A 16,792-nucleotide genomic window follows, 5' to 3' on the forward strand; every position below is an offset into this window, starting at 1 on the left:
ACCTTCCCCTTCCACCCCGCCCCCCCCACGGCAATCCGATGACGTCAGCGTGCGCACAGCGCGCTGACGTCATCTAGTGTTGCCGGGCGCGCTGGAAGCCATTTGCTTCCAGCGCGTCTTAGGAGAAGGACCCTAAAGGTGAGTCCTCTCCGTTTTTGGTGGGCGGGGGTGGTGAAAACAGACACGGTGGGAAAGGAAAGGGTTTTTCCTTTCCCCCTGTGTCTGTTTTCACAAGATTCCTGCTCCACGATCGCGGGCCCCGCGGGGGGGGGGGTGGAAGCACACTAGGCGCCAGGGATTGTGTTGTGTGTGTGGTGTGTGTTTGGGGGCACACCTTGGGCAACGGTCGCCCCCCTAAGGTGGGGAAAATTTGTATCTGCCCGTAATTTTGTAGGCCCATCTGCCCCCAAGGAGGGCAGAAACCACCAATACGGCAGGGATTTTTTTGTTTGGTTTTGTGTTGTGCTGGGGGTGCCCCCTTTGGGAAGGGTCGCCCCCTGAAAGGGGGCACAGAGGTGTTGCCCATTTCTGCCCCCCTTGGGGGCAGATTGGCCAATTTTTTTACGCCCATCTACCCCCGAGGGGGGCAGGATCCACTTAGGTACCAGGGACAACTTCTAAGTTCTTGGTGGTGGGGTGTTTGTCAACTGGCAAAGTATTTGTATTTGTGATTATAACAATTTATTTCTTCTTTTTCTTCTAGTTCAACGCTTTTGCTTCCTTTGCTGTGGATCTTTGCGGTTTTGGCAGTAGTTGTCCTGTGGTTTGCATAGTTGCATGTTTTAGGTAAGTGAAAGCAATTTACTCCAAAGGAGTATTGTTGACATGTTTGTAGGTGGTGTACTAAATGCAGTATTGTGTGTTTGACATTGTCCTTAGATTTGAGCACAGTGATGTTTGTGTTGTCATATGTCTAATTTGCTTTTTTCTTTTTAGTGGGATATCATTGGTGATTGCTGTCTGTGCAGAGTAGTTGCTTGGTGAGTAGCTATTTCAGGCAACTGAGTGGTATAGTTTTTTGTAGTACATAACTCTTTGTGATAAAGCTACACTTTGTTTATTACTTATTTTAGTGCTAGTTGTTGTTGGCAATCCATTTGTTGTTAGGATCATGGCTAGCCGCAAAGGGACCGCTCAGCAGGTTGTTCGCATGCTCTTTGAGTCGTCTTCAGACCATGATTACGACACTGACTCTGCATCTGAGGCAGAGGAGGAAGCAGGAGATTCTGGAAGTGAGTTTTCTGTCCGAGAGTATTCTTCTGATGAGGAAGCTACTCTCAGTGCAGATGAAGGGCCTGTGTTAGAGGAGGACATTGATGTGCCAAGAGTGCAGCAGCCTGGGGCTGCAGGGTTTCCCATTGGAAGACCTGACACCTGGATTGCCCCAAACATGGAGCAGCCACAGTTACCTGCATTTACTGGTCTCCCAGGGTGTAGAGTTAATACGGAAAACTTTCTGCCTGTCCATTTCTTTCACTTGTTTATGGACGATGTATTTTTGGAAGAGATTGTGGAGCAGACAAATGTGTATGCAGAGCAATATTTGCGGGACAACGCTGCCAGACTTAAGCCTCAGTCTAGAGCTACTCATTGGGTTCCCACATATCTGGAAGAGATAAAAGGTTTTTAGGTTTGTCTTTTTTGATGGGGTTGATCAGGAAGCCGTCACTGGCTTCTTATTGGTCTACTAGTCCCTTGATGGCAACTGCTATATTTCCTGCAACTATGACACGTAATCGGTATTTGCTTCTTCTTCGTATGCTGCATTTTGTAGACAATGCTTTAGCCTTGCCACGAGATCACCCTGATTGTGACCGCCTTTTTAAGATTAGGCCTGTCCTTGATCATTTTGTGGATCGGTTTTCAGAGGTCTATGTTCCAGGCAAAGAGATAAGTGTGGACGAGTCTTTGGTCCTTTTCAAGGGGCGTTTAGTTTTTAAGCAGTACATTCCTAGTAAGAGGGCACGGTATGGGATTAAATTGTATCTGCTGTCAGAAAGCAGTACAGGATATGTGTATAATTTCTGGGTCTACACTGGTAGGGATTCCAGTATTGTCCCTCCTGGTTGTCCGGCCACTTTTGGAGTTAGTGAAAAATATGTGTGGGAACTTGCTAGACGGCTGTTTAACAAAGGTCACCATTTGTACGTAGATAATTTCTACACTGGAGTGCAGTTGTTCAAGGAGTTGTTTAGGGTGGACACTGTTGCTTGTGGCACAATCCGTTCTAACCGGAAAGGCTATCCAAGGGAGCTTGTCTGTAAAAAACTTGAGAGGGGACAGTGCAGTGCCTTGCGGAATAATGAGCTGCTAGCTCTGAAATTTTCAGACAGGAGGGATGTGTACATGCTATCGACCATCCATGATGAGAGTACTTCCCCTGTGGCTGTTTGGGGTCAGGTTGCGGAAGTGCGCAAACCTGCGTGCATTTTGGACTACAATAGGCACATGGGTGGTGTTGATAGAGTAGATCAGAGGTTAGAACCTTACACTGCTCTTCGTAAGTCATATGTGTGGTATAAAAAGTTGGCCCTACATTTATTTCATTTGGCAACTTTTAATGCCTTTATTGTATACAAGGATTGTTCACCCGAGTCAAGGATGACATTTGTTAAATTTCAGGAGTCGGTGATAGAAAGCCTTATTGTGGTGGAACCGGCAAGAGTTCCTAGAGTAGAAGTGGTGGAGGATGTGGCTAGATTGAAAGATCGGCACTTTCCAGATCACATTCCTCCCACTCCCAAAAAAGACATGCCCACAAAGAAATGTAGAGTATGTGCCCGGAGATTAATCCGGAGGGAGAGCCGGATGTACTGCCCCGAATGCCCTTCAAAGCCTGGGCTGTGTGTTCCCGGCTGTTACAGAAGTTACCATACCCAAAAAAAATTCTGGGAAATACCTTGAGCGTAAGCTGTCTGTTTTATATTTTCATATGTTTCACGGTTGGCATCTCTGTCATGTATTTAGTTAGAGCTTTTGTGTTTGTAGTTTTGTGCTTATTTTATAATTAGTGGTTTCTTTGTTGTTTATAAACAAAAAAAGTGATGGTGGTGTGCTTGGGGTGGCGCTTGGCTGGCGGTGTGCGTGGGGTGGCGCTTGGCTGGCGGTGTGCGTGGGGTGGCGCTTGGCTGGCGGTGTGCGTGGGGTGGCGCTTGGCTGGCGGTGTGCGTGGGGTAGCTCTTGGCTGGCGGTGCCAGCCAAACGGCAGTCCACACTCCCATCAGCTGGTGTGATTCTTGTATCAGGCATGTGGGCGTATGTAAGTGATGGGCCCTTGAGTGGCGCGGTCTGTCGATGTGAGTGTTGTAATGTGCTGGGCCCGTGGCTGGCGGTGTGAATGGTCTTGTGCGTGTCATGTATGAAAGGTGTGTGAATGGACTGTAAAGCGGTTGGTGCCTTGTCGCGGCTTTACAGCTCACGAGCTGTGAGTCATTGGTTCACTTTTTTGCCTTTCAGTTATTAGCAGTGCATTTCATTTTTGTGAAATCTCTTGTTAATAAAATTTGATCCACTGAACCATCACTCACCCTTGTGCCAAATCCAACCAGTATGTGTTGTAAAAAATGACAAAACCTGCTCCGCTGTAATCAGGCGTCGCAGCACACCTGTGACACGCTAGGTGCCTCGGGTGGGACCCCGATGATGAAGCATGCCACCAACTTGGTTGGTGGGTGAGGGGTCTTCTTCACATAACCTAAGTGTGTTTCTTTTCACAATTTTAGTGTTTGGCAAAATCACGGACGTATGTGCACACATCAAAGTGATATATTCCAAAAATACCTGTGTTTGGGGGGGGAGGGCCCACCTATGTTTTTGGTCCTGGGTGCGGCCTTCATGTAGGGAAACCTACAAAACCCAGGAACTTTTTAAAACTAGGCACCCCAAGGAGTCCAGGGAGGTGTGGCTTGCGTGGCTCTCCCAACAATTTCTTACCCAGACTCCTCTGTAAACCTCAAAATTTGCATAAAAAAGCATATTTTCCTGATTTTTCTTAGTAGGATCACCGCTCCAGCACAAAATTCCTACTCCCCAGTTTTCCCCTCAGTCTCCCAAGTAAAATGACACCTCACTTATGTGGGTCCCCAAAGCAGAGTCCGTCTAAAGATGTATAAAAGAATATGCCCTTATAAACATGCTGTGCTATCCCTTCTATCCCTTCAGGTTTTGGGCCTTATTCTGTTGCAGGCACCTGGCCCACCCACACAAGTGAGGTATCATTTTTATCGGGAGACTTGGGGGAACGCTGGGTGGAAGGAAATTTGTGGCTCCTCTCAGATTTCAGAACTTTCTGCCACAGAAATGCGAGGAACATGTGTTTTTTTAGCCACATTTTGAGGTTTGCAAAGGATTCTGGGTAACAGAACCTGGTCCGAGCCCCGCAAGTCACCCCTCCTTGGATTCCCCTAGGTCTCTAGTTTTCCGAAATGCACAGGTTTGGTAGGTTTCCCTAGGTGCCGGCTGAGCTACAGGCCAAAATCCACAGGTAGGCACTGTTTTCTTTCAAAAAATGGGATGTGTCCACGTTGCGCTTTGGGGTGTTTCCTGTCGCGGGCGCTAGGCCCACCCACAGAAGTGAGGTATCATTTTTATCGGGAGACTTGGGGGAACGCTGGGTGGAAGGAAATTTGTGGCTCCTCTCAGATTCCAGAACTTTCTGCCACAGAAATGTGAGGAACATGTGTTTTTTTAGCCACATTTTGAGGTTTGCAAAGGATTCTGGGTAACAGAACCTGGTCCGAGCCCCGCAAGTCACCCCTCCTTGGATTCCCCTAGGTCTCTAGTTTTCAGAAATGCACAGGTTTGGTAGGTTTCCCTAGGTGCCGGCTGAGCTAGAGGCCAAAATCTACAGGTAGGCACTTCGCAAAAAACACCTCTGTTTTCTTCCAAAATTTTGGATGTGTCCGCGTTGCGCTTTGGGGTGTTTCCTGTCGCCGGCGCTAGGCCTACCCACGCAAGTGAGGTATCATTTTTATCGGGAGACTTGGGGGAACGCTGGGTGGAAGGAAATTTGTGGCTCCTCTCAGATTCCAGAACTTTCTGCCATAGAAATGTGAGGAACATGTGTTTTTTTAGCCAAATTTTGAGGTTTGCAAAGGATTCTGGGTAACAGAACCTGGTCCGAGCCCCGCAAGTCACCCCATCTTGGATTCCCCTAGGTCTCTAGTTTTCAGAAATGCACAGGTTTGGTAGGTTTCCCTAGGTGCCGGCTGAGCTAGAGGCCAAAATCTACAGGTAGGCACTTCGCAAAAAACACCTCTGTTTTCTTCCAAATTTTTGGACGTGTCCACGTTGCGCTTTGGGGTGTTTCCTGTCGCAGGCGCTAGGCCTACCCACGCAAGTAAGGTATCATTTTTATCGGGAGACTTGGGGGAACGCTAGGTGGAAGGAAATTTGTGGCTCCTCTCAGATTCCAGAACTTTCTGCCACAGAAATGTGAGGAACATGTGTTTTTTTAGCCAAATTTTGAGGTTTGCAAAGGATTCTGGGTAACAGAACCTGGTCCGAGCCCCGCAAGTCACCCCATCTCGGATTCCCCTAGGTCTCTAGTTTTCAGACATGCACAGGTTTGGTAGGTTTCCCTAGGTGCCGGCTGAGCTAGAGGCCAAAATCTGCAGGTAGGCACTTCGCAAAAAACACCTCTGTTTTCTTTCAAAAAAATTGGATGTGTCCATGTTGCGTTTTGGGGCGTTTCCTGTCGCGGGCGCTAGGCCTACCCACACAAGTGAGGTATCATTTTTATCGGGAGTCTTGGGGGAACATAGATTAGCAAAACAAGTGTTATTGCCCCTTGTCTTTCTCTACATTTTTTCCTTCCAAATATAGGAGAGTGTGTAAAAAAGACATCTATTTGAGAAATGCCCTGTAATTCACATGCTAGTTTGGTCACCCCGGAATTCAGATATGTGCAAATAACCACTGCTCCTCAACACCTTATCTTGTGCCCTTTTTGGAAATACAAAGGTTTTCTTGATAGCTATTTTTTACTCTTTATATTTCAGCAAATGAATTGCTGTATACCGGGTATAGAATGAAAACGCACGTCAGGGTGCAGCTCATTTATGGGCTCCGGGTTCCTTGGGTTCTTGATGAACGTACAAGCCCTATATATCCCCGCAACCAGAGGAGTCCAGCAGACGTAACGGTATATTGCTTTCGATAATCTGACATTGCAGGGAAAAGTTACAGAGTAAAACGTAGAGAAACATTTATGTTTTTTTCACCTCAATTTCAATATTTTTCTTTTTCAGTTGTTATTTTCTGTAGGAAACCCTTGTAGGATCTACACAAATGACCCCTTGCTGAATTCAGAATTTTGTCTACTTTTCAGAAATGTTTAGGTTTCTGGGATCCAGCACTGGTTTCATGCCCATTTCTGTCACTGACTGGAAGGAGGCTGAAAGCACAAAAAATTGCAAAAATGGGGTATGTCCCAGTAAAATGCCAAAATTGTGTTGAAAAATTGGGTTTTCTGATTCAAGTCTGCCTGTTCCTGAAAGCTGGGAAGCTGCTGAGTTTAGCACCACAAACCCTTTGTTGATGCCATTTTCAGGGGAAAAACCACAAGCCTTCTTCTGCAGCCACTTTTTCCAATTTTTTTGAAAAAAAACGAAATTTTCACTGTATTTTGGCCAATTTCTTGGCCTCCTTCAAGGGAACCCACAAAGTCTGGGTACCTCTAGAATCCCTATGATGTTGGAAAAAAAGGACGCAAATTTGGCTTGGTTAGCTTATGTGGACAAAAAGTTATGAGGGCCTAAGCGCGAACTGCCCCAAATAGGCAAAAAAAGGCCTGGCACAGGAGGGGGAAAAGGCCTGGCAGCGAAGGGGTTAAGGCAATATTTTGAATAAGTATCACATGTTAATTCAATTTGACACAAAATATACACATAAAGTCTCAAAATGTCTTTCTTCAAAAAGGTACAGAGGAAAAGGAAGACAAAAGACTATTTTAATGCTAATACCACTGCCTTCTCCTCACTTAAACAGCATAAAAGGAGTGTGTCTGTACCTCAATAACAGAAGTTACGTCAATTAGCAAAACAAAGAGGATACTAACTTCCAGGTACAGGTGTGTAGTAAGACACATGCACTGCAGCTTAGTGAGATTGCAGACACATGTGGGACAGAGACAGGGTAGACTGGCCTATAGGGCAATCAGGCAGTGCCCAATGGGCTGGTCTGACAGGTCAGTGTGTGGGTTGGTTTTCTGGGTATTTTACGATCTGGTGGGTCAGCTTTTACTGTTGATTTTTCCCTGATAGTAAAACAAATGCATACAGGCTCCCATACCTTGCATAACACTAATGCAGTGTGTCTTTACAAGTTCAAAAGTGTCACAATTTGCAAACATTGGTCCTTTTTTGGCAATCTAATTCACTAAAGGGACACCTTTTTACATCTCGTCCTCGGATGTCTTTCATTTAGTAGTTTTAGTCTTCAAAATTCTAAATGGGGGTGGGAAAGAAGTGCACCGGATGCTCGGCTAAGCTCCATTCCGGCTTTTCAGTCCTCATGGGACAAGTCACACCTCAACAAGGAAATAAAAATTAAGGCAAGAGCATCCTCGCAATCTGAAAGATAACACATGCCTTCCTTTGTGCAGACAATCGCACAAAAGACAGAACAGCAAGTACTTTTTTTCCTTGTTTCCTTTTAGTAGTAAAGGGGGCGGGCTATTGCTCTTATGTTAGCGTATGTTTGATAGGTGTGGTAGTGGCGAGGCCTCGCCTCACATAGTGCATAAAGTAAGGAATGGGTGAGGAGGTAATAACACAATCTCTAGTTTTTACCCAGCGGAAGGTAAATAGTGAAGTTCCTGTATCTGATCAGCAGCGATCTTAATAGTACGTAACCTTTGATATTTTACTAGCAGTTTCGTTAATTGTAATTTCTACTTAAACAGCGCTTACTAAAAATAGGAAAGTTTGATATGTGCATCCACACTTGACAATTAGTACATAATATCCGGTATTTACCAGTGACAGAGTAAAATACAGGGCAATGTTATTATTTTCATAGCAGCACGTAAATAAAGGCCACCAAAGTGGTTACAAGCAGCATAAAATGGATGAAAAGTGTATCTCTGTTTGATGCCTAATATACAATACACCAATTGTGTGGATAACCAGGGTACAGCTGCTCTGTAACCCCAACCTGGTCTAACTTCATGTCAATAGATAACACTTTAAAAAGAGAGGCAGACATCTATCAGCGCCTCGCCAACAAAAGTTGCTTTAGGAACGTAGCTTAATGTTCAATCTCTCGGAGCAGGTGCATTCCATGACGCTGCACCTACCAACAAACTGAACTTCTTGGGAATGAATGCACCCGGAACCATTCGGAAAACCATTTTGGCGTCAACGAGTAAGCTAGCAAAACCACCTCTCATCGTGACATAAATATGTTAACTCTTTCTGTACCTCTTATTTTATCAAACTGCTTTAACTTCCTCCGTGTGTCTTTTTGGAGCATAATTTCATCAGAAGTTGAAGCCATTGTTTCAGCTGTCCAAGAACTCCCTAGCGGTAGACAAAGAAGAAGGACGTGGCACCTATGTCATGTTACGGGTGCTGCTAATTTCTTTGTAAACAAGGTCGCCATCTTAGAATGAAACATGTTCTATGGAAAAAAGTATGTACGTATAACTGCTGTGAATGATAAACCAAAGTTTGTTGGTTTTAAACTAATTGTTGTTATTTTATACACAATTCCTGAAAGCCTAAACTATAACACAAACAAGTATAAACATATATATTTTTCAGCCATGTAGTACCAATCCACAATATTTTAGTACATTCACTATTTTAAAATGTATATTATAATTTTTTCAATCTACTACCCTAGCTCAGAGTTTGCTTAAAATCCAGGCAGGTGCAACTACGTTGTACTTCTTAGATCACGTCGCTACGAAATTTAAGGGACTCTTTACATTACCAAATAGAGTTACTTCCCTACTGTAAAACAAACAGTATAAATGTGCCAAAATCACTAACTGTGCCCGACATACTATAAAGTCATCTGTCTATTCTGAGGACTAACCTTATTTCAGTTTCATGTGACATCATGTGGTGGCTTGCTGGGTTTCCACAGCAACCAATGGAAACACCTACAAGTGTACACAATGGTAGTAGACGTCGGCCGAGCCAATGTGGAAAAGGCAGGTGAGGTTACTGATATCTGCGTTTCACTGAACAAATGGGTATCAAAATATTTTTGTGTGTGTTTTTACGCAACAGTCGATTTCTAGTTCTACGATGCTAGATAACTTAAACCCAAATGTTCTCACAAGTTTCGTGTAAGTATTTTCAGTCATGGTGTCAGGTTCTTGTAACCTCGTTACCCAAGATATACTTCTTTCCATCTCACGAGATTGTCGCAGCAGTTCACGGCAAGGATAGGGTACTTTTTACGATATTGCACATCGTACTCATCCTAATCCAGTTGTTGTTCGCAAAAAGGGTTTCTAACTATCCAAAACAAATTTCTCAAAAAGTCGTAGCATGCTTGTCTTTGTAACGTTTTATTATGTATATTGATTTTTGCAATGTGTGAAATGGGGACTTTTCTCGACTTTTTCATTTTCTGAGAACCATGCACCTTGTTTTTAACAGGCATAGAACCACTAGTGCGTATGACTTTTTCAGAATTCTCAAGATTCCCAGTTGCATGCATGGGTATCTGTTATGGCGTGGTGTATTGGAATCTGTTTATGTCACTTGGAATCGTGTGACATTGTCTTGACTGATGTCACAGGATTCCGAGGTATCGATTGGCAGAAGCGATGTCTCTTCTCTGTGCCCGTTTACTTTTAAGGAAACTTAGGTTTCAACGCGCTTTTAATCTTTTCTCAATAAAATCCTCAATTACCTAAGGACCCGACTTGTGCTCATTTCAAAGTGGCGACGAGGGAGAGGAACTTCGGAAAAGAAGCTGCGTTGGATATCGGAAGAGAGACGTGTTTTGTATTTCCTAAATTCAGAGCGGCTGCTGCAAGTATTTGTAACCGCTATGAGTCTTTCAAGTTGTTTGGGGGCACAGTTTTCATTTTGGGCAGCGGTTACCATATTTTTTCAGGTGCGTGTTCGGCACCTAGCGCGCGTGCAGTAACGTTTCTGCAGCACGTGTCAAGCTGTATTTTTGCTTGAACTAGAAACGTCAGCAGCTCAGCTCACTGTTGCCAGTACACGCGCTTGGAACATGCGTGTTATGCTTGACTGGCTTTGATACTGAACTTCTACTCATGTACCAGGATAATTACACCTGAACATTCAGTGTATTTAATCGTTTTTCTTACTAACGCTCAATTTTTTTTTAAAAAAGAAGAAACGGAGAAGACTTACCACATCAGCAGGACTCCGGACTCCTGTGTTACCTTATGTCTTCTCTTTTTTTAAAGTGGTGTTGTCAAAACAGAAGACGGACTTAAGGTTTTGTTTCCTGCAGGTCGGCCATCTTACCTTGGGTGGAAGAAGAGGAGAAAATACATTATTTTTTTTTCTTTTCTTTTGCTTGTTCTCTCAGTTTATAAAAAAAAAAAAAAAAAGAGGAAAGAAAGTTTTTTTTTTTTTTTGTCTTGCTTTTGGAAGAAGTTATTTTTAGTATTTCTGGACTTTGTGGACTTTTCCAAGTCTTTAACAATTCGACAATGCAGAATGCTTTACCACCTGCTCCTTTTTTTCAAGATCCTGGGGACCCTCCTTTGGAGTGGAAATTATGGTTGCGCTCTTTTAAAGCCTATTTAGGGGCTATTGATGGTCACAAATTCAGACCTGAAAGAAAAAAAAGTTTGATGTATTATTATTTAGGAGTTGAAGGACAAAATGTATTTGATCACTTACCAGCGTATGAAATGGGGGAAGAAGAAGAATTGGATGAATTTGACACGGCGGTTGCACAGTTGGACAAACATTTTCTTAAAACTAAGAACATTGTAGTACATAGGTATAAATTCTTTACTAGATCGCAAAATCCTAACGAAAGGCTAGATACATTTATCACAGCACTGAAGGTGTTAGCTGCAAAGTGTGAGTTTGAGAATTTCACTTCTCAATTGATTAGGGATCAATTAGTAGCAAGATGCTATTTTGAAAAAGTTCAGGAAAGATTACTTACATGTAAAGACCCTTCTCTAGATAAGGCTATTGATATAGCAAAAAGCATTGAGTGTTCTCTAGAAGATGCTAAACAGCTAGAATCTTCTTTAGCAAATACAACAATCTCTGGTGCGGTAACAAATGTGCAGAGTAGTGACAATAGGAAGCATTCATCTATGGAGAAAAAACAAGATAGTTCTTTGACATCTAGAAACACTTCTACGTTTAATTATGGTCAGAAAATCATTTGTTATAGACGTGGTGCTTCATCTCATGTTTATTCTTTTAAGAACTGTCCTGCACTTGGTCAACAGTGTAGGAATTGCAACAAAATAGGTCATTTCTCACGAGTTTGTAGAAGTGGACGGAAGAATAATATTCGATGTGTGCTTAAGGAGGATAAAGAGAATGCACAGCAAGATGAGAGTGAGTTTGTTTTGGTGGTCAAAGATGCTATGTCATTAGATAACAAATTGGTTGTAGATCCTGATATCGATGTGTCAATAGAAGGGGTTACAGTTAAACTGCTAATCGACACGGGAGCTCATATTACTATTGTGTCAAAAGAAAAATCTGATGAATTTTTGGGGGCAAAACCACTTTTCAATTCTGGTGTTTCTACAGTTGCTTTTGAAGGGAGCAGAATTGATTTAATTGGTTACTTTTGGGTGTCGTTGTCTATCCTTAATGAGACTATTAAAGGAAAAGTTTATGTGGCAAAAAATGGGAACAACGTTTTAGGTTTGATTCACCAAGCTGAATTTAAGTTAGTTATCAAACCAGGACGAGAGAAACCAGTGTCCATTGAAAAAAACAGCTTACGTTGTGTAAATTCTGTTGCAGATGGTGTAAGTACTTGGTAACAGAAATAAAAAAAAATATATTTCAAGGAAAGCTGGGAAAGATAACTAATTTCACACATACAATTAAACTTAAACAGGGTGCAGTGCCAGTTAAACATAAATTAAGGAATGTACCTTTCAGTATAAGGACAGATTTGTCCAATGTATTAAAAGACATGTGGAGCAAGGTGTAATAGAGAAAGTAGAGGCAACTCTGGTTGTCTCCCATTGTTTTAGCTAAAAAAAAGTTCAGGAGACTTGAGAATGTGTGTGGACTTAAGAAGTTTGAATAAGGAAATTTGGGTGGATAATTTTCCTTTACCAAGAATTGAAGATCTAATCTCGAAGGTTAGTTCATCTAGCTGGTTTACAAAACTGGACTTAAAATCGGCATATCATCAAGTAGACCTGGATGTCAATTCCAGGCACCTGACGGCTTTTGTTACACCTGATGGTACATTAGGTTGTCCTTTGGTTTAGCCTCGGCTGTAGCAGTCTTTTAGAGGCTTATGTTTGACATGTTCAGCAAATAATCCTAATGTTGTAGTATTTCAGGACGATATTTTAGTTTTCTCTGACACTGAATTGGCACATGACAAAATCTTGGAGGATGTTTTAGGCACATTGGAAGATAGAGGAGTTACTTTAAGGGAAGAGAAGTGTATATCCAAGTCTAGAGAAATTGAGTGTTTGGGTCACATTTTATCAGATTAAGGCATTAAACCAAGACCGGGCCTGGTAAGAAGCATTTTAGAGGCGCCTGCTCCAAAAACCACAGAACAATCATTGTAATTTCTGGGGTTATGTGAGTTTTAGCAAAATTTCTGAAAGATTTTGCCAAAACTGTTGAGTGTTTCAGATCTCTGCTTAATAAAAACACTGTTTTTGTTTGGTCAGATGAATGTAACAGAGCGTTTGAAAAGGTCAAACAAGATATCATAAATGCACCAGTTTTGCTACCTTTTTCAGAAAGCATGAAAACTATTGTTACTGTGGATGCTTGTGAATATGGTTTGGGTGCAGTTCTAGCACAAATTTCAAGTAATGGTTATGAGAGTACTATTGGGTTTGCCTCAAGAACTCTACGTTTGGTGGAGCGTAATTATTCTGTAATTGAAAAATAACTTTTGGCCTGTGTATGGAGTGTTGAGAAGTTCAAACCATATCTATGGGGCAGACATTTCATTTTCAAAATGGATCATCGACCTTTGGTAGGCATACTATCAGGGAGGAAAATTAAACGTTCTACAGCTCGCATTGCCAGGTTATCTGCTACACTTTTAGAATTAAATTTTTCTGTTGAGTATATACCTGGTGGGAAGAACTGTAGGGCTGACTTCCTCTCTCGTTTACCCTTTAAAGAGGATGATGAACAGGAGTGGGAAACAGAGATTAAAGAATGTTTTGTGGCTTATATTACTGAGTGTGATAAAACTTTAGGTGAGGAAGGTTGGATTGAGTCAGTAAGGAAAGATAATTTGTTAGTTGAAGTGATGCGTTTAGTGAAATCTGTGTGGCCCAAAGAAAGAAATCTTTTACCTGAGCTTCAGCCCTTTTGGAAAGTGTCTGATGAATTATCTATTGAAGGAGACAAATTTCTGAGAGGTGATAAGCTTTTTCCTCCTGAGTGCATGAGAAAAGATTTAATTGTTAGAGCTCATTCTGGTCAACTATCACAAAGAGGAAGCTGAGATCTGATTTTTGGTGGCCTAGAAAGGACAAAGAAATAGAAGATTATGTCAGAAGTTGTACAAGATGCTCATGAGTGACAAGGTTTTGGTTACAGGAAGTGTGTGAGAAAGTAGCCTCTTTCTAGCCTTGTTACCCCCACTTTGGGCCTGTTTGTGAGTGTATGTCAGGGTGTTTTCACTGTCTCACTGGGATCCTGCTTGCCAGGGCCCAGTGCTCATAGTGAAAACCCTATGTTTTCAGTATGTTTGTTATGTGTCACTGGGACCCTGCTAGTCAGGACCCCATTACTCATAAGTTTGTGACCTATAGGTATGTGTTCCCTGTGTGATGCCTAACTGTCTCACTGAGGCTCTGCTAACCAGAACCTCAGTGGTTATGCTCTCTCTTTACAAATTGTCACTAACAGGCTAGTGACCAATTTTACCAATTTACATTGGCTTACTGGAACACCCTTATAATTCCCTAGTATATGGTACTGAGGTACCCAGGGTATTGGGGTTCCAGGAGATCCCTATGAGCTGCAGCATTTCTTTTGCCACCCATAGGGAGCTCTGACAATTCTTACACAGGCCTGCCACTGCAGCCTGAGTGAAATAACGTCCACGTTATTTCACAGCCATTTTACACTGCACTTAAGTAACTTATAAGTCACCTATATGTCTAACCTTTACCTGGTAAAGGTTGGGTGCTAAGTTACTTAGTGTGTGGGCACCCTGGCACTAGCCAAGGTGCCCCCACATTGTTCAGGGCCAATTCCCCGGACTTTGTGAGTGCGGGGACACCATTACACGCGTGCACTACATATAGGTCACTACCTATATGTAGTTTCACAATGGTAACTCCGAATATGGCCATGTAATATGTCTATGATCATGGAATTGCCCCCTCTATACCATCCTGGCATATTTGGCACAATCCCATGATCCCAGTGGTCTGTAGCACAGACCCTGGTACTGCCAAACTGCCTTTCCTGGGGTTTCACTGCAGCTGCTGCTGCCAACCCCTCAGACAGGCATCTGCCCTCCTGGGGTCCAGCCAGGCCTGGCCCAGGATGGCAGAACAAAGGACTTCCTCTGAGAGAGGGTGTTACACCCTCTCCCTTTGGAAAATGGTGTGAAGGCAGGGGAGGAGTAGCCTCCCCCAGCCTCTGGAAATGCTTTCATGGGCACATTTGGTGCCCATTTCTGCATAAGCCAGTCTACACCGGTTCAGGGACCCCTTAGCCCTGCTCTGGCGCGAAACTGGACAAAGGAAAGGGGAGTGACCACTCCCCTGACCTGTACCTCCCCTGGGAGGTACCCAGAGCTCCTCCAGTGTGCTCCAGACCTCTGCCATCTTGGAAACAGAGGTGCTGCTGGCACACTGGACTGCTCTGAGTGGCCAGTGCCATCAGGTGACATCAGAGACTCCTGCTGATAGGCTCCTTCAGGTGTTGCTAGCCTATCCTCTCTCCTAGGTAGCCAAACCCTCTTTTCTGGCTATTTAGGGTCTCTGTCTCTTGGGATTCCTTAGATAACGAATGCAAGAGCTCATCCGAGTTCCTCTGCATCTCTCTCTTCACCTTCTGCCAAGGAATCGACTGCTGACCGCGCTGGAAGCCTGCAAAACTGCAACATAGTAGCAAAGACGACTACTGCAACTCTGTAACGCTGATCCTGCCGCCTTCTTGACTGTTTTCCTGGTGGTGCATGCTGTGGGGGTAGTCTGCCTCCTCTCTGCACTAGAAGCTCCGAAGAAATCTCCCGTGGGTCGACGGAATCGTCCCCCTGCAACCGCAGGCACCAAAGAACTGCATCACCGGTACCTTGGGTCTCCTCTCAGCACGACGAACGAGGTCCCTTGAATCCAGCAACTCTGTCCAAGTGACTCCCACAGTCCAGTGACTCTTCAGTCCAAGTTTGGTGGAGGTAAGTCCTTGCCTCCCCACGCCAGACTGCATTGTTGGAAACCGCGACTTTTTAATCTACTCCGGCCTCCATGCACTTCCGGCGGAAATCCTTTGTGCACAGTCCAGCCTGGGTCCACGGCACTCTAACCTTCATTGCACGACCTCCTAAGTTGTTCTCCGGTGACGTGGGACTCCTTTGTGCGACTTCGGGTGAGCACCGTTTCACGCATCCTCGTAGTGCCTGTTTCTGGCACTTCTCCGGGTGCTGCCTGCTGCTGAGAGGGCTCCTTGTCTTGCTCGATGTCCCCTCTGTCCCCTGACGCAATTTGCGACATCCTGGTCCCTCCTGGGCCACAGCAGCATCCACAAACCCTTACCGCACGATTTGCAGCAAGCAAGGCTTGTTGGCGGTCTTTCGGCGGGAAAACACTTCTGCACGACTCTCCACGGCGTGAGGGATCCGTCCTCCAAAGGGGAAGTCTCTAGCCCTTGTCGTTCTTGCAGAAACCTACGCTTCTACTGTCCAGTAGCAGCATCTTTGTACCCACAGCTGGCATTTCCTGGGCATCTGCCCATCTCCGACTTGCTTGTGACTTTTGGACTTGGTCCCCTTGTTCCACAGGTACCCTCGACTGGAAATCCATCGTTGTTGCATTGTTGGTTTGTGTCTTTCCTGCAGAATTCCCCTCTCACGACTTCTATGTCCTTTGGGGAACTTTAGTGCACTTGGCACTCACTTTTCAGGGTCTTGGGGTGGGCTATTTTTCTAACCCTTACTATTTTCTAATAGTCCCAGTGACCCTCTACAAGGTCGCATAGGTTCGGGGTCCATTCGTGGTTCGCATTCCACTTTTGGAGTATATGGTTTGTGTTGCCCCTATCCCTATGTGTCTCCATTGCATCCTATTGTAACTATACATTGTTTGCACTGTTTTCTAATACTATTACTGCATATTTTGGTATTGTGTACATATATCTTGTGTATATTTGCTATCCTCATACTGAGGGCACTCACTGAGATACTTTTGGCATATTGTCATAAAAATAAATTACCTTTATTTTTAGTATATCTGTGTATTGTGTTTTCTTATGATATTGTGCATATGACACTAAGTGGTACTGTAGGAGCTTCACTCGTCTCCTAGTTCAGCCTAAGCTGCTCTGCTAAGCTACCATTATCTATCAGCCTATGCTGCTAGACACCCTATACACTAATAAGGGATAACTGGGCCTGGTGCAAGGTGCAAGTACCCCTAGGTACTCACTACAAGCCAGTC

The 16,792-nt window shown here is 43.9% G+C and overlaps 2 protein-coding genes across 2 annotated transcripts in view; one reads left to right on the forward strand and one right to left on the reverse strand.

The window, feature by feature from the left end:
* FPGT (fucose-1-phosphate guanylyltransferase) overlaps positions 1 to 10,375 on the reverse strand; it is a 62,481-nt gene extending 52,106 nt beyond the window's left edge. Inside the window, exons 1-2 of the mRNA XM_069232441.1 lie at positions 10,341 to 10,375; positions 8,421 to 8,519 (exon numbers count right to left, since the gene is read on the reverse strand). Coding sequence (XP_069088542.1) covers positions 8,421 to 8,496 — 76 coding nt within the window. The 5' untranslated portion in view covers positions 8,497 to 8,519; positions 10,341 to 10,375. The remainder of the gene's footprint in view (positions 1 to 8,420; positions 8,520 to 10,340) is intronic.
* The window catches only part of LRRIQ3 (leucine rich repeats and IQ motif containing 3), a 252,627-nt gene continuing 244,884 nt past the window's right edge, over positions 9,050 to 16,792 (forward strand). Inside the window, exon 1 of the mRNA XM_069232440.1 lies at positions 9,050 to 9,161. The gene's annotated coding sequence lies outside the window, so the exon portion shown is untranslated. The remainder of the gene's footprint in view (positions 9,162 to 16,792) is intronic.

This window comes from Pleurodeles waltl, chromosome 4_2 (assembly GCF_031143425.1).
Source record: "Pleurodeles waltl isolate 20211129_DDA chromosome 4_2, aPleWal1.hap1.20221129, whole genome shotgun sequence".
In the NCBI taxonomy this organism is placed as follows: Eukaryota; Metazoa; Chordata; class Amphibia; order Caudata; family Salamandridae; genus Pleurodeles; species Pleurodeles waltl.